General features: G+C 37.7%; 1 protein-coding gene across 1 annotated transcript; it reads left to right on the top strand.

The window, feature by feature from the left end:
- The first annotated feature begins 95 nt into the window (after positions 1-95).
- Positions 96-19,978, top strand: znfx1 (zinc finger, NFX1-type containing 1). Its single transcript, XM_048198625.1, is given in 16 exon segments — positions 96-239; positions 3,703-3,788; positions 3,882-5,363; positions 5,459-5,747; positions 6,624-6,862; positions 6,956-7,078; positions 7,398-7,546; positions 9,292-9,435; positions 9,739-9,850; positions 10,405-10,664; positions 10,818-10,957; positions 12,370-12,670; positions 14,746-14,856; positions 14,985-15,080; positions 16,229-16,918; positions 16,920-19,978. Coding segments are annotated over 15 exon segments (5,967 nt in total). The 5' UTR covers positions 96-239; positions 3,703-3,721; the 3' UTR covers positions 18,684-19,978.
- The last annotated feature ends 1,972 nt before the right edge of the window (positions 19,979-21,950 follow it).

Here is a 21,950-nt window from a genome sequence, read left to right as displayed (position 1 = left end):
AGTGTATATCAGTATGTTATCGTTAATTTTATTTTCTCAAAGCCTTATAACTACTGTTGTATATCCTCTATCTATCTCACCACGGCAACCGGCTTTTGTTTTCCGTTCATCACTTTCGGTTCTGACTCAGTGAAACCGGCTGATGTGATCCGCCCTCCGCCACGAGAAACGAAACTAGACCGGTATTTAAAGACTCTGACGAGATGAAAGACGCACTGATGTGAAGACAACAGAAGCAGGTGAGTGCTTAAGATCATATAAAAGAAGAATCGCTTTGTTTACAGTATTATTTGTATTTTATATCTATTGTCATTTCCTGTCGCCGCTGTTTTTATTCGTCTCAAAGAAAACAGTTTTAGCCTGTTTTGTTTTTGTCAGCCTGCTTATTTCCGGTAAATAGAGAGTGCGCAGTCATTTCATTTTAAATGCATTTTTTTTTACGAAAGGAAGCGAGTAATATTCATTTTACAACATATTGTAACATTATAATAAACCATTTGAAAAAAAAAAAATATTGCATGCATATATATATATATATATATATATATATATATATATATATATATATATATATATATATATATATATATAGTGTGTGTGTGCATGCATGCGATATTAGGTTCTGTAGTCTGTTTATATATAGGCTAGGCTACTATAGCGAGAAATGAAACTGATCGTTCACAGAGGAATATCAAGTTACATTCATCTGCTGTTTCCCACATGATCAATTGCTATGCGTAATGCTGATCAAAATACATTATACTTGCATGCCATATAGTTTAAATCAGGAAATGCTGACAGTGCACTTATATTGACAACATGAATAAGCATTTTGATATCTTGTTTGTGAACACGAGGACTTTTCATTCTGATACCATATGATATATACTTTAGAATACTGACCCTTCATTAATGAATAAATACACAGGAACAGATGAATAATGCATTATTAACACTCTAGTAACTACTATTAACTAACAAGAAACTCTGATTAATGAATTAGTTAGTAATAGTGCTCAGTTGTAGTAGGTGGTAGTTCACTATTAACTAATCAGTATGTTTTTTTCATTCCTCCCAGAGAACTACTAAGAACTACAGGTTCATAATTAACATGAATGATGCATAATGTATGATTAATTCTAAAGTGAAGGTCATGGTAACACACTAGCAATGACTGCAGTATTACCAAATACTTAAGAAGGAATTACTAATTATTTGGATCAGTATTCTGAAGTGAGAAACAGGATAACTCTCTAGTAACTACTGGTGTTATTGTAAACTTTTGATGTTTTTGTAAAGTATTGGATAGTAATAACTCAAGAGTTACTATATAACTCTAAAGTAACTACTTATTATTTGGATCAGTATTCTAAAGTGAGAAACATGATAACTCTCTAGTAACTACTGGTGTTATTGTAAACTTTTGATGTTTTGTAAAGTATTGGATAGTAATAACTCAAGTGTTACTACATCCTTCTAATATTTGGATCAGTATTCTAAAGTGAAGATCATGGTAACCCACTAGTAATTACTAAAGTGTTACCAAATATAAAGAATTACTATACAAAAACATACAAAAACCTCAAAAGTTTACAATGTAAACTTCAGTAGTTACTAGAGAGTTATCATGTTTTTCACTTCAGAATACTGATCCAAATAATTAGTAATTCCTTCTTAAGTATTTGGTATACTTCAGTCATTACTAGTGTGTTACCATGACCTTCACTTTAGAATTAATACATTATGCATCATTCATGTTAATTATGAACCTGTAGTTCTTAGTAGTTCTCTGGGAGGTATGAAAAAATAGTAGTTACTGATTAGTTAATAGTGAACTACCACCTTCAACTGAGCACTATTACTAACTAATTCATTAATCAGAGTTTCTTGTTAGTTAATAGTAGTTACTAGAGTGTTAATAATGCATTATTCATTTGTTCCTGTGTAGTTATTCATTAATGAAGGATCAGTATTCTAAAGTGTTACCAATATTTACTTTTGAGAGATTAACTAATGATTTTGAGCAGGTTAGTTTTTGCATTGTATGGTGCTGTTTGTACAAATTGTTTCAAGTAATGCACTTATTGGGACTCTGCAAAGAACCAACTCTATGCATGTTCTGCAAGACCCCCCTTTCCATTAAACATATTTTATTGGACTGTTCAACATTTAATGCAAGTAGACCACATTTTTATGTACTAAGCTCACTTAAGCACTTGTTTAGGGACCCTACAGTGAAAAATAAATATACTAAAATGTATTTGAAATACATTTATTTAATGCTAAGTAAACTACAAATACATTTACATATTATGTATTTAATAAAAATACTTTGCAAATGTACTTTTGGTATACTAAACTGGTATACTTAAAGTCTGCTAAATTGAATCAACTAATTTTGTACTTAATGCAATTTAATTGTGCGGAAGTAGCGCTGAGGTTCAACTAAAGACAATTTGATTGTGCTAAAGTGGAACTATTGCAAGTATACTTTAGGTACACTTTAAATATCTTGCATTTAAAGACATTTTATACAAAGATCATACATCAATGACATTAAAATACATTTTTAAGCTTAATATTAAGAAATGTGCATAGTAGTACTCGAAATTAAGTTTAATTATTATTTTTAATCTCAAGTGATATGTCAGTAAATATGTTTACAATAGATATAGATTTAAACTATACTTAGTATGAAATAAATGTATTTTAAATATATTGCTTTTTTACTAAGGGAGATTTTACCAGAAAAAATGTTATGTAAATGTAAAACATCTTGTATAGGCTAGTATAATTCCTGTCTTTTTGTTTTTCATTTTGTTTGTTTTTTTTATTATTATTATTTTTTTTTATTGTATTTATGCAACTCTTATATTTTTGTAACTCTGTTTTTGTCATGAAGATAGCCTCAGATGCTGACATGGCATTAAAAAAGCTATATTACTACTACTGCACATATTTGTTTGTAAATATTAAAGATGATTTAACACTCAAAATGCTGGGTTAAAAAACAACCCAAGTTGGGTTGAAAATGGACAAACCCAGAGATTGGGTTGTTTTGACCCAGTGGCTGGGTTAAATGTTTGTCCAACGTGCTGGGCAGGTTTATTAACGGCGCTGTTGTTTAAAAATTACTATATGACTGGCTTAAAATGAACCTAAAATAAGTTAAAATCAGACACATAATTACTAGAGGCAACAACCCTGACAGCAACATAGTGTTGGCCCAGATCCGGCCCACATCTGGTCCGCGTGTAATCCATATGTACCAGATGTGGGCCGGATCTGGGCCAACACTATGTTGCTGTCTGGGAATAATAATCAAAAGGTGAACATTTATTAATAAACATATTATTAAATGTTAATTTCCAACATATTTTGGGTTCATTTTAAGCAAGTAATACAGTCATTTTTAAGCAGTAGTTGAGTTAAATAAAACTACCCAGAAGGTTGGGCAAACATTTAACCCAACGTCTGGGTTAAAACAACCCCAATCGCTGGCTTTGTCCATTTTCAACCCAACTTGGGTTGGGTTGAAAATGGACAAACCCAGAACTTGGGTTGTTTTTAACCCAGCATAAAATGTATGGAAGTCATTGCATTAGATCCAGGATTTCAACTGCAGTGAAGATATTGGAGGGGTCTACAGCGAAGTTATATAACATTTTCTTCTTCATTATTTTTGGTATAATCGCCTTGCAGAGATATTAACAGCTGTATAATGGTCAATCCAAGAGGAGGAGGACAACAAAGAGGACGGGGAGGCTTCCCTGGCCCTCAAAGAAGAGGTATCTGTCTTTTTGCTACGTTACATTCCGTCTTTCGACTTGTCAATCAATATGCATCCTCATTGCTTATACACCAAAATTTTATTTTAACAGATAGTTCTGTGCCTTGTCAAAGACAAGCAAGTGGGTCTCCTAATCGAGGCAGAGGAGGTGGCCGAGGGGAGGGAGGTGGAAGAGGAGATGGAAGGGGTCGAAGTCACCAACAACCTGGTGAAAGTACAAACAGCCAAAGGGAAAGATGGCGGGATGAACAAGCACAAGGTGCAAGAGGAGGTGGAGGAGGAGATGGAAGGGGCCGAGGACCGAGGAGAGGAGAAATCAAGCCACATCATCAGGGGAATGCAAATAGGATTGGTGACCACCGTCCTGTGATAAGGGGACGCCCAACAAATGCACCCTTACGAGCATTTGCGAGACCTGGTTTTGGGTTCACTCATCAAAGTTTTGTTAATTATTCTCTTCCGGATCCTCTGAATTCAAGCAACCGCTCTGAAAACACATACCACCAACAAGCCAGTGGAAGCATGACTGGATTCACAAGTCAGAGTCGGTCCAAAAGTTGTTCCCGAGTCGGTCCTCACGGTGAAGAACGTCAAAGAGGAAGAGAAGAAACTATGAGAGGTAGAGGGAGTCATGGGAGAGGAAGAGGAAGTGGGAGAGATGGCACACCTAATGTACGCAAACTGGGGTATAAAACGCTCGAAGGTCTACTGGAGAAAGAAGCGTCCGAGGTGGCCATCACCCTTTCAACTAGCAGTGGGCTTAAAAATCTGCTTGCGGAAGATGAGATGAGAAGCGACTTGGTGCAGTTGATCTGTCAGGTCCTCTGCAAGGCCTTCCTGTCTCGAATCGACCGCAAGATCGTTCTGCACTTGGCTAGTGTCGTCAAGGACTCCCCGTTTTTCCGTAACAACCTGCCGCGCCATGTGACTGGAATGATGTTAGAGTACGTGCAGGCTCGAAGGGATCAGTATCCCCAACATTTGAGCAACATCATCAGCCTTCTCTCGGATGTCCTCAATATGTTTCCACAAAGCTCTGTCCAGTCTGTCTCAATGTTGTTGGCTCTTTTGAAACCAACCGTCAACCAGCTGCGTGCCTCTGGTGTGGATATTCTCGACAGTACCGATGAGGACTTGGAGAGGCTGCAGGATTTGGTGCAGCATCTCCAAGAGAAATCAAGGGAAGGCACCTTGCGGTCGGATAAGTACTCCCTCCTAGCAGATGATGAGGATGCCCCACCCGGAGAGGAAGACTTCAGGGTGATGAGCGTCTATCCAACCTTTGATGAGTTCCACCTGGACCAGAAGCCTTTCCTGAGACCCAACATTATGTCTCAAAGCTTCCCTAATGCTCGCATCTATCTAGACACGCACTTCCGACTTCTGCGTGAAGATTTCGTGAGGCCGCTTCGAGAGGGCGTCAAGAAGCTCCTTGATGATAATCTAGGTGGAGTACCAATAAAAAAGAGGACCTTTGATGACATTAGAGTTTACAGTGACACCCGAGTGCTTTTGCCGCTCTGCACATCAACGGGAATCGCCTACAAGGTGCAGTTTGACCCACAGCCTCTAAGGTAATCACAAATGGCGTGTTTCTTTTCTGTTGTCCAAGACAACACAATGTCCTCTGTATCTGGTCAGAATCCTAATCATGTTCTCTCACCATACAGTTTGTCCGATGGGAAAATTCCAAACGTCTTCTTTACGGATCCCTCGTCTGTCTTTCCATGGACAACTTCCAAACCTTCCTGTTTGCCACTGTGGCCGATCGGGACCCTAAGCTGCTAAGGCACGGAGAGGTGAATCTCTCTTTTTCTTCTGACAGCAGAGCCAGAATGGCCATGGTTCAGCCCTCAGACTCCTTCCTGATGGTCGAAACCACGGCTTACTTTGAGGCCTACCGATACGTCCTAGAAGGTCTCCAGGAGCAAGATGGAAATGATGTTCCTTTTCAAAGGTATGCAGGTTTGAAGTAAATGTAAGTCTTGTTTACTTGTGAAAACTCTGTAGGTGGTTGCTATTTGGTTGGTGTTCTGAATGGTTTTTAGAGTGTTGTTTTGTCCAATGGTTTCTAGGTAGTTTCAAGTCAAAAGAGCTCAATGCCAAGTCAAATTCTTAAAGGATTAGTTCACTTTCAAATAAAATTTTCCTGATAATTTACTTACCCCCATGTCATCCAAGATGTCCATGTCCTTCTTTCTTCAGTCGAAAAGAAATGAAGGTTTTTGATGAAAACATTCCAGGATTTTTCTCCTTATAGTGGACTTCAGTGGCCTTTCAAATGGTTGAAGGTCAAAATTACAGTTTCAGTGCAGCTTCAAAGGGCTTTAAACGATACCAGACGAGGAATAAGGGTCTTATCTAGCGAAACGATCGGTCATTTTCGAAAAAAATGTAAATGTATATGCTTTATAGAAACAAATGATCGCCTTCCAAGTGCTTCCGCCAAAACCGCACTTTCGTATTCTTCAAAAAGCTTACGCTGTATGTCCTACGCCTTCCCTATTCAACTTACGGAACGAACGCAGCGCCAGTTCATTCAAATGAAGGTGAACATTTGTTTCCACAAATCTTACATATTGTGCCTTTAAGAAATGAAAAGCTACACACTCCATAAATTAGGGTTAAAAGAACCGTTCCCAAACATATAACATGCTAGAAACATAATAATCACTGCAATAATGATCCAGTCATTTGCCTGTTTAAATCTAAACGTTTTTGTCCGGGCAGTGTAGGTTCCAGGTCTGAACAATAGTAATAGCGATGCTTGACTTGGTAAACACTGATTTTTACATTTTTAATGTAGGTAATGTAAACGTGTGTGTTGTTTTAGGTACATAGTGGAGTGCAGCACAGATGTAGATCCTCCAGCTTACCTTCGGGTGATGGGAAGGTCATATGATCTGTCGTGCATTGTGGCAGAAGGGAAGGAGAAGATTTCACCCTTCAACCCCCTGACTCCACACGCCTGGCCTGATGAGGAAACAATGGGTCTCGATGAAAGCCAACTTCAAGCACTTAAACTGGCCTTAACCAATGAACTGGCCATCATACAGGGGCCTCCAGGCACAGGTGACTAGATATCTCGTAATGGTTTTCTTGTGCAAAATTGTTCTTTTTGAAACCTGCAAAATTTGAAGATCCTGTTTGTTTCCTTCTTTGCAGGGAAGACACATGTAGGACTAAAGATCGCTCAGGCTTTGCTAGAGAATCATGAGGCCTGGTCAAATGGTTGCCCTATGCTGGTAGTCTGCTACACCAATCATGCACTTGACCAGTTTCTAGAAGGTAGAATACTAACAAATTTATTTATACAGTATTTATAAGAGCTTGTTGCTGACTTTTACTTGCTTTGAGGGTAATAGCATGGACAAAAACAAGATTCCTGTAGGTCACAAATGAGATCTCTCAGTTGTTTCTTTGAGCCAGTTAGATTAGATTAGAGTTCTTTCTCATGATGTAATTTCACATGTCATGTGTCTCAGAAGAGATTTCTTTGTTTTAAGCATGTACAAGACTTTGAACTTTATGGCTACTTTATGGCTCAAACTATAGCTCTACAGCTTCATTTATAAAATAAAGCAATATTTCATAACTTATGTCCTAGGTATCCATGGCTTCTTAAAAACTGGTATTGTAAGAGTTGGAGGACGAAGTAACAGTGAAACTCTCAAGAGTTTTGGTCTGAGGGAGCTGACCAGGGCGTCAAACTTCCGGAAAGGTTTGCCACAGCACCTGAGGAAAGCCCATCATGAGGTGAGGCCTATGTCATGGACATAACTCTTATTTCATTGTGACTTTTCTGTGTTTTATTATTTTATTTCATTTTATTTTATTATATTAGTCTATTATTTCTTAGGACTGTCAGTAGAATAAAAATAATTATTTTATTTTTTCCTAGGACTGTCAGTAGAATAAAAATAATTTTATTTTATTTTATTTTTATTTTAGTCTGTTATTTCTTAGGACTGTCAGTAGAATAAAAATAATTTTATTTTATTTTATTTTTATTTTAGTCTGTTATTTCTTAGGACTGTCAGTAGAATAAAAATAATTGTTTATTTTATTTTAATATTTTATTTTATTTTATTATAGTCTATTATTTCTTAGGACTGTCAGTAGAATAAAAATAATTATTTTTTTTATTTTATTATTTTATTTTATTATACTAGTCTATTATTTCTTATGATTGTCAGTAAAATAAAAAGTTTTATTTTATTTTATTATACTAGTCTATTTTTTCTTAACTGTCAGTAGAATAAAAATAATTGGTTTATTTTATTTTATTATACTAGTCTATTATGTCTTATGATTGTCAGAAAAATAAAAATAATTGTTTATTTTATTTCATTATTTTATTTTATTATAGTCTATTATTTCTTAGGACTGTCAGTAGAATAAAAATAATTATTTTTTTATTTTATTATTTTATTTTATTATACTAGTCTATTATTTCTTATGATTGTCAGTAAAATAAAAAGTTTTATTTTATTTTATTATACTAGTCTATTTTTTCTTAACTGTCAGTAGAATAAAAATAATTGGTTTATTTTATTTTATTATACTAGTCTATTATGTCTTATGATTGTCAGAAAAATAAAAATAATTGTTTACTTTATTTCATTATTTTATTTTATTATAGTCTATTATTTCTTAGGACTGTCAGTAAAATAAAAATAGTTTCATTTTATTTTATTATACTAGTCTATTTTTTCTTAACTGTCAGTAGAATAAAAATAATTGGTTTATTTTATTTTATTATACTAGTCTATTATTTTTTTATGATTGTCAGTAACATAAAAATAATTGTTTCTGTTATTTTATTATTTTATTTTATTATAGTCTATTATTTATGGAAGAGGACTATCAGTAGAATAAAAATAATTTTATTTTATTTTATTTTTATTTTAGTCTTATTTTTTAGGACTGTCAGTAGAATAAAAATAATTGGTTTATTTTATTATTTTATTTTATTATACTAGTCTATTTTTTTTTTTTTTGATTGTCAGTAACATAAAAATAATTATTTATTTTATTTTATTATTTTATTTTATTGTAGTCTATTATTTCTTAGGACTGTCAGTAAAATAAAAATAATTTGTTTATTTTATTTTATTTTTTATTTTATTATACTAGTCTATTATTTCTTAGGACTATCAGTAGAATACAAATAATTTTGTGTTTTTTAATGTTGCTGTAAACACTCAAGTTGTAAAATATATATTTGAAATGAGGCAAGGGTGAGTCTTTTTTTAATTTTTGCATAAACTGTTCTTAAAGAAAACAAATTAATATGAAACAAAGATTTCTTCTTAATAATCTAATTAATGGCATATTTAATTTGATAATTCAATTAAATGTGTGGCTGTTTAGGTGTTTTTATTTGTTCCTTGTTAAAATGCCAGGATGACAAATCCAAAAGTTATCTGAAACAATTATGTGCCACTGTGTCTCATCATATATTAATGGTATTTCTAATGAGTTCTGCTGCATGTCCACAGATCTACACAGAGATGGAGGAAGCAGACGAGCTCTTAAAGAGACAGACTGCCCAGCTCGAGTGCAGCTTGCGTGGCGTCCTCAAAGAAGACTTCCTGCAGAGATACATCTCTGCTCATCACTGGGACAGCCTGTGTTTACAGCCAGTGAGTCTGTCGCACATTCAGTGTGTCTGAACCTAACTCAGCTGCCAAACATGCCATCCATAAATAGTTTATACAGACATGAAGCAATTGTGGACCCTGTTTAACCCTATAATGTCTGCTGTATCATATATAGCAAATTTCTAAAGCCAAATAATCAGCTTTTCACACAATCTTCTACAGTCCTTCTGTCGTTAGACTTTTTTTACATGGCTTAAACATCAAACCATGAATCATGCGACTTGTAATATGCACATAGTTTTTTTTACTCAGCAATTTTCAAAACTTCCTTTCTTTCTGTGTTAGGTGTATGATGGATTTGAGAGAGCGGGGAAGAAGAAGCCTTCAATGATAGCGGAGTGGCTCGGCATCGGATCCAATGTGTTTTTGCAGGGGCTACAACTAACAGCTGGAGCAGGTGAGACTTTAATAGACTCATTACAATGTCAGAAACAATAGAGCTTTTTATGTTCTGCATGAGAGATTTTTGATTTGACAAGCAAATTTGACAAGCTATAATAAATGATCTGTGGGGTATTTTGAGCTGAAACTTCACAGACATATTCTGGAGACACCAGAGACTTATATTACATCTTGTGAAAGGGGAATTATAGGGCCTATTTAATGCAACAATTGCCAAACTAAACATAAGATAAAGTGTTCAACATTTCTCAGTTATTGACATGAATGCAATGCTTGCATTCATTGCATACATTGTTTCTGTAGCTCATCGAGGCCCCCTGCTGGTATACATTTTTTTTATTTCTGCATGACACATTACAGATTTGTTGTGGCCATTTTTGAGCTTGTTTGACTACTTGTAATGTTTAAAGTAACATCCCTAAAAAGTCATTTTTTACAGAAACATCCTAACCTTGTAACCACTTAGGAAATAGAACTAAAGATAGGAAGTTTCTGTAAGAAATCTCCAGAAGCATCAATGGCAAATTCAGCTCTCTCTTTCTTCTTCAGAGGCGGCAGATGAAGACGGGCCACAACTGGCGGGTGAGGAACTGATAGATATAGAAGAAGAGGCGGATCTGATCCAGGCGGAGAGGATATTGGTGGATGCAGATCACCGGGATAAAGACCATCAAAAACGGAAATGTGAGGAGAAAAGCATCGCTGCCATGGCTGACATGATGTTGTCTTTGAACCTGAATAAAACTGAACCTCAACCAGACCAAAGTCAGAATCCGAGCCAGACTCAGCCTGATCAAGAAGAATGGCAGGTATGAATATTCATTTATTGTTTAATCATTTATATTATATATTATTTTTTAAATAAGACATGTCATAAGCTGTGTGTGCATTTGACATTTTCTAAAAATTCGATTCACCATGTGTGTTTGTGTTGTGATGATCTCATGTTCATGTGTGTTCAGATACAAGGCCACCAGAAGAAAAAAATGAAACAAATGGCTCGAAAAGAGCTGAGGAAGACTTCAACCATGAGTGAGGAACAGGAAAGGCATACCAGGGATTTGTGGAGCCTGAATCTGAAAGACAGATGGAAACTGTATCGGTAAGACACACACAGACACTTCCTCCACTAGATGGCAGCATCTACCCACAAATTAGTGATGGGAAGTTCGGATCATTTTACTGACTCGTTCAACAACAAAATGAACAAATCTTTTCTCAAGTCAGTGTTACATGTTAAGAGCCAAATTCCCCAACACATCAACTTATGCAAATGTGGATCACATTTAGAATAAGAAAAAACTATAATGCAGCCAAGGCCAAATTATGAGAAACAGAAATGATTCATTCATTGCTTAGCTGGATCTGTTAGTTCACCTCACCTCCCGATCTGAGTCATTCATTCATTTGTCACATCACATCCCTATAAAATGAAACTATGCAGACCTGAAGACTTGGGAGGTGAACTAATCATTTCTGTTTCCTGTACAGAACCTATAGGATGAAAATAACCAATTCACTCTCTGAGTCATATTAAAGATCCATTCTCTCAGTTGAAACATGCATTTTAGGCTGGAACAAGGATTAGTTCACTTCAGAAATCGAATTTCCTGATAATTTACTCACCCCATGTCATCCAAGATGTTTATGTCTTTCTTTCTTCAGTCGAAAAGAAATTAAGGTTTTTGAGGAAAACATTCCAGGATTTTTCTCCATATAGTGGACTTCACTGGGGTTCAACGGGTCCAAATGTCAGTTTCAGTGCAGCTTCAAAGAGCTCTACATGATCCCAGACGAGGAATAAGAGTCTTATCTAGAGAAACCATCAGCCATTTTCTAAAAAAAAAAAAAACGATATACTTTTTAACCACAAATGCTCATCTTGCACTACTCTGTGATGCTCCACGCATTACGTAATCATGTTGAAAAGGTCACGCATGATGTAGGTGGAAGTACTGATCTAGTGTTTACAAAGCAAACATGCAAAGACACATATCACAATGATGCCGGATGATTTTGAAGTTGGAGGAGAAAGTGAGTTTTTCACCCTATCGCGGGACTTCTGCCTATGTGACCTTTCCAACATTATTACGTAATGCGTGGCACATCACAGAGCAGTGCAAGATGAACATTTGTGGTTAAAAAGTATATCGTTTTTAATTTTTTTTTAGAAAATGGCCGATGGTTTCTCTAGATAAGACCCTTATTCCTCGTCTGGGATCATGTAGAGCTCTTTGAAGCTGCACTGAAACTGACATTTGGACCTTCAACCCGTTGAACCCCAGTGAAGTCCACTATATGGAGAAAAATCCTGGAATGTTTTCCTCAAAAACCTTCATTTCTTTTTCGACTGAAGAAAGAAAGACATGAACATCTTGGATGACATGGAGGTGAGTAAATTATCAGGAAATTTTAATTCTGAAGGAAACTAATCCTTTAAGCCTTGTCTATGAAACCGGGGGAAAATGTGAAATAAAAGATCTATATTAAATTCATTTTTGTTTTCTCCTTCAGTCTTTGGGTTTTGCGCTATCGGACTGATCTTCGCGCTAAAGCCCTCGCCGCTGAACAGGTCTATCAGGATGCGGCAGATCGACTGAATGAAATCCGTCGTCGTGAGGATCTGTTTGTACTGAAGCAGGCTCGGGTCGTCGGTATGACCACCACGGGAGCGGCTAAATACAGACAGGCTCTGCAGGAGCTGCAGCCCAGACTGGTGATCGTGGAGGAGGCGGCGGAGGTGTTGGAGGCGCACACCATCACCACCCTCAGCAAAGCCTGCCAGCACCTCATACTGATCGGAGATCACCAACAGGTAGACAGGACTTGATCAATTGCTGGGACTGTCAACGGATTCAAAATGTTTCAAGAAATAGTCTGAGCCAAATATGTGTGTACTTTCTAGCAACATTAGAATGCAAGGAAATTGAATGATTATTGGGAATCTCTGGAGTTTTGATGTACTCCTCAGAGAACCTCATAAGAAATGTTAATGTCAAATTTTATTAATCGAAACAGTTAGGCCTGGTTTCACAGACAGGGCTTAGATTAAGCCAGGATTAGTTCAATTTGGATATATATAAACATGCCTTAGAAAAAAAAAAAACATTACTGATGTGCATCTTGAGATAAAACAATGGCATTGACATATGTTAAAGGTGCCCTAGAACGTGTTTTCACAAGATGTAATATAAGTCTAAGGTGTCCTCTGAATGTCTCTGTGAGGTTTCAGCTCAAAATACTACATAGATATTTTTTTTCATTTTTTTTATCTGCCTATTTTGGGGCATCATTATAAATGTGCTGATTCAGGCTGCTGCCCCTTTAATTCCTTGCGCTCCCCGCCGCCGAGCTCGCGACTGCCTTAAACAGCATAAAGAAACTTCACACAGCTAATATAACCCTCAAAATGAATCTTTACAAAATGTTCGTCATACATACTGCATGCATGCATTGGATTATGTGAGTATTGTATTTATTTGGATGTTTACATTTGATTCTGAATGAGTTTGATAGTGCTCCGTGGCTAAAGCTAACATTACACACTGTTGGAGAGATTTATAAAGAATGAAGTTGTGTTTATGAATTATACAGACTGCAAGTGTTTAAAATGAAAATAGCGACGGCTCTTGTCTCTGTGAATACAGTAATAAACGATGGTAACTTTAACCACATTTAACAGTACATTAGCAACATGCTAACGAAACATTTAGAAAGACAATTTACAAATATCACTAAAAATATCATGATATCATGGATCATGTCAGTTATTTTTCACTGTAAATTTTTCGCTGTTGTCCTTACTTGCTTACCTAGTCTGATGATTCAGCTGTGCACAGATCCAGACGTTAATACTGGCTGCCCTTGTCTAATGCCTTGAACATGAGCTGGCATATGCAAATATTGGGGGCATACATATTAATGATCCCGACTGTTACGTAACAGTCAGGTGTTATGTTGAGATTCGCCTGTTCTTCTGAGGTCTTTTGCACAAATCAAATTTACATAAGAAGGAGGAAACAATGGAGTTTGAGACTCACTGTATGTCATTTCCATGTACTGAACTCTTGTTATTAAACTATTCCAAGGTAAATTCAATTTTTGATTCTATGGCACCTTTAAGATAAGTCATTGCAAGTTCAGTTAAAACAGCTCAAACATGCATTTTAGACTGGAACAGTGCTTAAAGGGAAAGTTCACGCAAAAATCAAAATCATCCATGATTTACTCACCCTCAAAGCATCCTAGGTGTATATGACTATCTTCTTTCAGATGAACACAATTGAAATTATATTTAAAAATATATTGGCTCTTCCAAGCTTTATAATGGTAGTGGATGGGGCTTGAGATTTTGAAGCCCCAAAAAGTGCATCCATCCATCATAAAATGAATCCATACGGCTCCAGGGGGTTAATAAAGGCCTTCTGAAGCGAAGCGATGGATTTTTGTAAAAAAAAAAAAAATCTGTATTTAAAACTTTATAAACTATAATAACTGGCATCCGGTAACAGCCGTAGTCTAGTTCCGGCGGAAGAGTGGTGGAAAAGTTTTGAATATAGATATTTTTCTTACAAAAAACATCACTTCAAAAAACAAGGCCTTGGAATACTTTTAATATGGATGGATGCACTTTTTGGGCTTCAAAATCTCAAGCCCTATTCATAACATTCATAACCAAGCTTGGATATTTATTAATGTAACTCCAGTTGTGTTCATCTGAAAGCAGATTGCATGGATTGAGGGTCAGTAAATCATGGGATAATTTAAAATTTTGGGTGAACTATCCCTTTAAGCATGGCTGTGAAAACAAGGGTTATTAATGTATACAATAAATGCTTCTGTAGTAAGAAACCATGATGCTAACACATGTCTTTATTTGAACCTGCACAGCTGAGGCCTAGTGCAACAGTGTACGATCTTGCCAAGAATTTCAATCTGGAAGTGTCGATGTTTGAGAGGCTTGTCAGAGTGCACTTCCCGTTTGTGCGCCTCAACTACCAGGTTAGTTTCTGTACCATCACATCAACCACTGGGTTACATATTCACAGATGTCATTAACTCCTCTATTGAATCATGTGCTTAAACAACATAAACAACAATCCTGTTCCGTTTATTTTGTTTGTTTTTAGCATCGAATGAGGCCATGCATCGCGCGTCTATTGACTCCTCATATCTATGAAACTCTGGAAAACCACCCCTCTGTGCTGGAGTATGCCAATGTTAAGGTAAGTAACATAATTACACAACCTTAGATGGTCATTATTATAAGATTGCATGCAGAAACTTATCACAGTTTGCTTAAAGGAACACTCCACTTTTTTTGAAAATAGGCTCATTTTCCAACTCCCCTAGAGTTAAACAGTTGAGTTTTACCGTTTTCGAATCAATTCAGCCAATCTCTGGGTCTGGCGTTACCACTTTTAGCATAGCTTAGCATAGTTCATTGAATCTGATTAGACCGTTAGCATCTCGCTCAAAAATGACCATAGAGTTTCAATATTTTTCCTATTTAAAACTTGACTATTCTGTAGTTACATTGTGCACTATTTATATATAATCTATTTTTAATCTCTATAATAAAAATGTATAATTCAGATTTTGATCTCCATATCCATTAACATATATTATATATATCTTCCAAGGGGTTTTTTTCCCTCCTAGGAATTTTTTCCCAGTGTTAGCACGCCGGGTTTTTCTCCTAGGGGGTTTTTTCCACCCCTGGGAGTCAGCCGACATTGGCTTAATGTAGCACCATCTTGTATATGTTACATATTACCACGCTTGCTTGTACAGCTTATTTTTAACCACTTCTCTTTTTTCTGTGCTTCTAATATGTAAAGCTGCTTTGAAACAATTACCAATTGTAAAAAGCGCTATATAAATTTGACTTGACTTGACTAAGACCAACGGAAACTGAAAAATTTTGATTTTCTAGGCCGATATAGCTAGGAACTATACTCTGATTTTGGCGTAATAATCAAGGAACTTTGCTGCCGTACCATGGGTGCAGCAAGCACAATAATATTACGCCATATCAGCATAGAAAATCACAACTTTTAATTTTCCGTCGGTCTTAGTTCACGATGTAACTACAGAAGAGTCAAGTTTTAAATAGGAAAAATATCAAAACTCTTCAGTCATTTTTGAGCAAGATGCCATTGGTCTCATCAGATTCAATGAACTATGCTAAGCTATGCTAAAAGTGGTACTGCCAGACCCGGAGATCGGCTGAATGGATTCGAAAACTGTAAAACTCAACTGTTTAACTCTAGGGAAGTTGGAAAATGAGCCTATTTTCAAAAAAAGTGGAGTGTTCCTTTAAAGTTATTTGGGTACCATTATCTCCTTGACATCTGTATCTTTCGGTCTACAGGGGCTTCTGAAAAATCTTTTTTTCGTGAATCATTGTCAGCCCGAGGAAGAGATTAAGGATGGACGGAGCCACCAGAATCTTCACGAAGCTCAATTTGTGGTCAAGCTGTGCCGCTACTTGCTGTACCAAGACTACGAGCCTTCCCGGATTACCATTCTCACAACCTACACCGGACAGCTTCACTGTCTGCGTAAGCTCATGCCCTCTCCAGAGTTCTCTGGCGTCAAAGTCCATGTTGTTGACAAATACCAAGGGGAGGAGAATGATATCATCATATTGTCTCTGGTGCGCAGCAACCTTAAGGGCAAGGTCGGCTTCCTGAACATACCGAACCGGGTCTGTGTTGCTCTCTCTCGTGCTAAGATGGGTCTTTATTGTATTGGAAATATGGACATGCTCAGCTCGGTTAAACTGTGGAGCAACATCCTACACACTCTGAGAGAGCACAACCAAGTAGGTGATGCTTTGACGTTGAGCTGTCAGAACCATCCGGAAAAACAGATCCAGGTGTCCTGCGGTGATGACTTCGGAGGTTCCCCTGAGGGTGGTTGTGATCTGCCCTGCCTGTTCCGCCTGGAGTGTGGCCACGTGTGCACCCGTATGTGCCACCCAAACGATGCCGAGCACAAGAAATACAAGTGCATGAAGGACTGTCCAAAGGAGCTGTGTAAACTGGGCCACAAATGCACGAAAGCGCTGTTACCAAGAGTGCGGTAAATGCCGGGTACTCCTAGACAAGATAATACCATCATGCCAACACAATCAGAAGGTGCCCTGCCACCAAGACCCTGCAACATTTGTGTGTCAAGAGCGCTGCCTAAAGACCCTCTCATGCGGCCATCCCTGCAAGTCGACTTGCGGAGATTCCTGCACCTCTCAGTGCATGGAGAAAGTTCAGATGCAGCTGAAATGTGGGCATATCCAAGAAGAACCATGCTATATTTCCAGGGACTACAGAAAGGAGCCAAACTGCAGAACTAAATGTGGCACTACCTTGAAATGTGGCCACCCTTGCCCAGGAACTTGCCATAGATGTTATCAAGGCCGTCTGCACAAAGGATGCTCCCACAAATGCCAAGCAACCCTTGTGTGTTCTCATAAGTGTCGGGAACCCTGTGTAAGAGATTGTCCACCATGTTCCTCTCCTTGCGAGAACCGTTGCGTCCACAGCATCTGTAAGAAGACTTGTGGGCAGCCTTGCGCTCCTTGCATCGAACCCTGCGAATGGCAGTGCCCTCACTACAGCTGTACCAAGCTGTGTCATGAACCGTGTGACCGTCCGCCTTGTTTAGTTCCCTGTAACAACACCTTACCCTGCGGACACCTCTGCATAGGCCTGTGCGGAGATCCTTGTCCCAATAAGTGTCGTGTTTGCCACAAGGACGAGGTCACGGAGATCTTCTTCGGCAGTGAAGATGAACCGGATGCATGTTTTATTCAGCTAGAAGATTGCAAGCACTTGTTTGAGTCCAAAGGAATGGATCATTACATGAATCTCGACGAAGACCAAAATGCTGAACTGGATCAACGGGCAATCCGACTCAAGGAATGTCCAAGGTGTTGCACTCCCATCCGTAGAAACCTTCGGTATGGCACTCACATCAACCGCAGCCTGGCAGCCATTGAGATGGTCAAAGAGAAGATCAATGGTGATCCTGATATTATCAAGAAACAGCAAGAAGTCCTAACATCGCAACTGCATGCGCAGGAGAACTTGAAGAATCATCTTCCCATAGAGTTTACCTCCCTTAAACAGAGGCTCAACACAAAGGACCTTTCATACCAACAACTTTGGCATCTCGAAAACTTGATGACTTTCCTCGAGAGTATTGGGAAACTGAAAGAAATGCAGAAAGAACATATGGCGCTAGTCAATATTCAGGCTTTCTCCTGCAAAGTCGATGAAGCTTTGAAATTCCTCTTGGATCCAAGTCAGAGGTTTTCAGACCAGCAGGTTGCAGATCTCGAACGTGAGTTGAAGAGACTCTCCTACCTGGCAGAGCTCAACGCACGCTGCAAGATGTCTCAATTGAGACTTCGTTTCAGTGTTGTTCTTGCCACTGAGGTCAAACAATTAAGAGACATCCTGGAGGACACTTTGCCCTTCTCTGAGGGTCTAGAACGTACAGTCGAGAAAATGTTCACAAAGCTGGAAGATAAACTGCCGCGCAGTGGCCTGGGGATCACTGATGAGGAGAGGGTGATGATACTCAAAGCCATCGGTTTGAATAAAGGACATTGGTACAAATGTCCAAACGGACATGTATATGCAATTGGTGAATGTGGGGGTGCTATGGAAAAAAGCACATGTCCAGAATGCAAGGCTGATATTGGAGGTACTAACCACGCTCTCATTCAGGGAAACGCTGTGGCATCTGAGATGGATGGTGCACAACATCCTGCCTGGTCAGATGCTGCCAACATGGCAAACTTTGAACTGATGGACATTGATTGAAATTCTTAGTTATTGTTGCCTTCCCAGACAGCAACATAGTGTGGTCCAGATCTGAAATGTGGATTACATGTGGACCAGATGTGGGCCGGATCTGGGCCGACACTATGTTGCTGTCTGCAGATGGGTGTTGGGCTTTAATCTGGTAACACAAATCATGAAATACTGTTAAATCAGGTAAGCAGGTTGCACCTTTTTTCATAGCAAGTTTTAATTTAACAGAAACTTTTGGCTTGCTAGATAAAATTCTGATGGCAAATTTTCCCTAAAAGGTGCATTGTCTAAATTTTAGCAGTACATACATGGCGACACAAAATGGAGACTTCGATGTAAGGGGACCCGCAGTGTATGTAGATAGAAATGGCTGATTATATTGCATTTCTGTCAACAGATCCTCCTAAATACACACTGGACCTTTAACATGATGATGCAAATCATTAGTCTCTTTGATTTGCTCATGTCAGAAAGATAAAAAGACTCAAAATCATTCTTACTGCCTGCTAACTGATGAGTAACTTACCTATTTTTATTCGCATTTCATGCTTAGTGATTGGCCAGCTGTATAAACATAGCCACTATGTTAAGACTGACTTAAGAACTAGTCTGAATTAGACCAATATACCTTTTTGTGTAACTGATTTTAAAGTTGACCCATCTTAAAGTAAAATTTGAAGAGTAATTTATAATACTAGTCTAAGCAGTTTATGCAACTGGTCGATTTGTTTCTCTGTTTCACAAATATTATGCTCTGTACATTTCATGCATCAGCTTTTAAAAGCATATTTTTCTTGAAATGTTAAAACAGTTATATAAAAATCTTGTTTTTTGTAAGTTTGCTTTGTTTAAATGCAACATATGTCAGAACATAGTCTTATAAAGCAGCTTGTTGTGGTCCTGGATGCTGATTGGTCAGTTGGATTGATATTGGATTTATATGGTGTTCCAGGCTATGACTTTAACCCCTGGTTTCACAGACAAGGCTTAAGTCTAGTCCTAGACTAAAATGCATGTTTAAGCTGTTTTAACTGAAAGCAACTTGCTTAAAATATGTCACTGCCATTGTTTTGTCTCAAGATGCACAAGGTATGTTTATAAAAGCTACTTAAATGTCCTAATTAAAGGCCTAATCCTGGCTTAATCTAAGTCATGTTTGTGAAACCAGGCCTAAATGTCCTGGATCCAGATGTGCTAACATAAACAATGTTAACCAATGAAATTACCAGTAGCTTACATGTATGCTCACAGAAGAATAGCACTTAATCTTAAATATGCTTAATAAAATCATGTTTTAATGAAAATGTGTGTCCTTCATCATTTTTATTAAATACTAACCATTTCATAAATGCAATAAGGCCCTTGAGGCCATGCTTTATTGTGAATACAGCAAAGTCCTCATGCTTTACTGCTTTAGTATGTACTAACGTTTGTCTACATTTCACTAGGTGGCAGCAGTGTACCAGTCAACAACTTGTATTGGGACAAAGTCAGTATGCATTTGTGCTCTTCATAATGCAAGCTGTGGTTTCTCTCATGTACGGTCAGGTTTTGACCTGCATCAAGAAACACACTGGTCTCTGCCAAGTTCAGCAGGTTTATCCACTGATATCTGGCTAATAATAAAGCATTACCCGAGCATTCAGCCTAAATATACCAGCAGTCACGTGAGTCGAGAGGCTAGTCGTGAGCTGCTGGGACGACTTCCATTTAGACTTCCCAGCAGCTTACATCAGTTCATTATGTGATGAATGTCGCCTTGTCATAACATAAACCCGAATGCAAAGTCGGCAGTTTCTGCACAGGAAATGAGGGTGGGGTGGAGAAGCGACAACAAAAACTGTTGTGTCAGGATGCATATTTCTGAGGGACAGTATTTACGAGCGGTAATTTTATGGGGCCAAAAAAAGCAAGTGAAGCAAAACGACATCAGTCATATTCTCTTGCGTTAGTTTAATGCTTCATGCGTGCCTAAGAACATCCCTTAACTCTGGTAAAAATCGATCTCTCAGTGCTTCATTGCTTTTGTGCAATGATGGCAACAGCAATATGATAAAAGTCATCAACGTTCAATAAATCTGAGTGATGACGACAAAATTTGTTTTGCTAATTAATGTAATTTATTAGTTTAGCTGTAGAATATTTACTGTTGCTACAGATCAACATGGCATTTTGGCAGATTTATGCATAATTGGCGTGAGGTTACGGTCGATTTTTCAATGGCTTCACACTCATCTGCTTATTATGGATGTGACTTTTATTTTCTGTTTGAATTCAAGGGCAGATTAGGACAGGAGTCTGACGCATGATTGGGGGAGGGATTGAGCATCTATGCATGATTGTTCGTCACAATGAGTCATTGTGTTTAATGGAGAGGATCATTTAAGTGTCACACAGATTGGACTGTTGGGTTCACAGAAGAGCACATGCGAACTCGTACCGTCCACCCTGAGTGAGCGCTAATGTAATTAGGGTTCAAGTGCTTCAGTATGCAAATGGAGAAAAACATTACCGCAGATGGGGAAAGTAGGATTCTGGTTGAAATTGTGACGTGTTGAATATGATTCCAGGTGCTGAGAACAAAAAATACCATGGTATTAGGATGTTATATATATATATAACATTAATATATACCATTTTTCTTCCTTTTTTAAAAAAAAGTACCATGGTATATGTCATGGTTTCTCAGCGACGGGTTTGTGAGATTGTTGTATAATAATGTCACTTCAAATTTAAACTCTACAAAAAATAATATTTTAAACTGAATTCAATTATTTACTTCACAAGATGTAATATAAGTCTCTGGTGTCTCCAGAATGTGTCTGTGAAGTTTCAGCTCAAAATCCCCCACAGATCATTTATTATAGCTTGTCAAATTTGCCCCTATTTGGGTGTGAGCAAAAACACGCCGTTTTTGTGTGTGTCCCTTTAAATGCAAATGAGCTGCCTGCTTTTCAGAAGAGGGCGGAGCTTTAACAGCTTGTGCTTCGGTCGCTCAACAACAACAAAGCTGGAGAATCTCACGCAGCCAAAATGAGGATTGTCAGTAACGGTGTTCAGCCTTACATTGTTCAAACCGGAGTCGACACTGATGGAGAGACTCAGGAAGAAGTTACAACTTTTAGAATGAAACTGGACGTTTCTGAATGGTTAGTGGATAAATTTATGTAGTTGCTGTGGAGTTGATTCAACTCATCTTTTCGTCATGTTCATCTTTTGTGTTGAATTGACCCTCGTTTGTGAAGCAGTCCGGCGTAAAATGACGGCATGACAACA

Source organism: Megalobrama amblycephala, linkage group LG8 (genome assembly GCF_018812025.1).
Source record: "Megalobrama amblycephala isolate DHTTF-2021 linkage group LG8, ASM1881202v1, whole genome shotgun sequence".
NCBI classification, from domain to species: Eukaryota; Metazoa; Chordata; class Actinopteri; order Cypriniformes; family Xenocyprididae; genus Megalobrama; species Megalobrama amblycephala.
The sequence above is the reverse complement of the archived record's forward strand: the minus strand, read 5'-3'. Positions and strand labels throughout refer to the sequence as shown.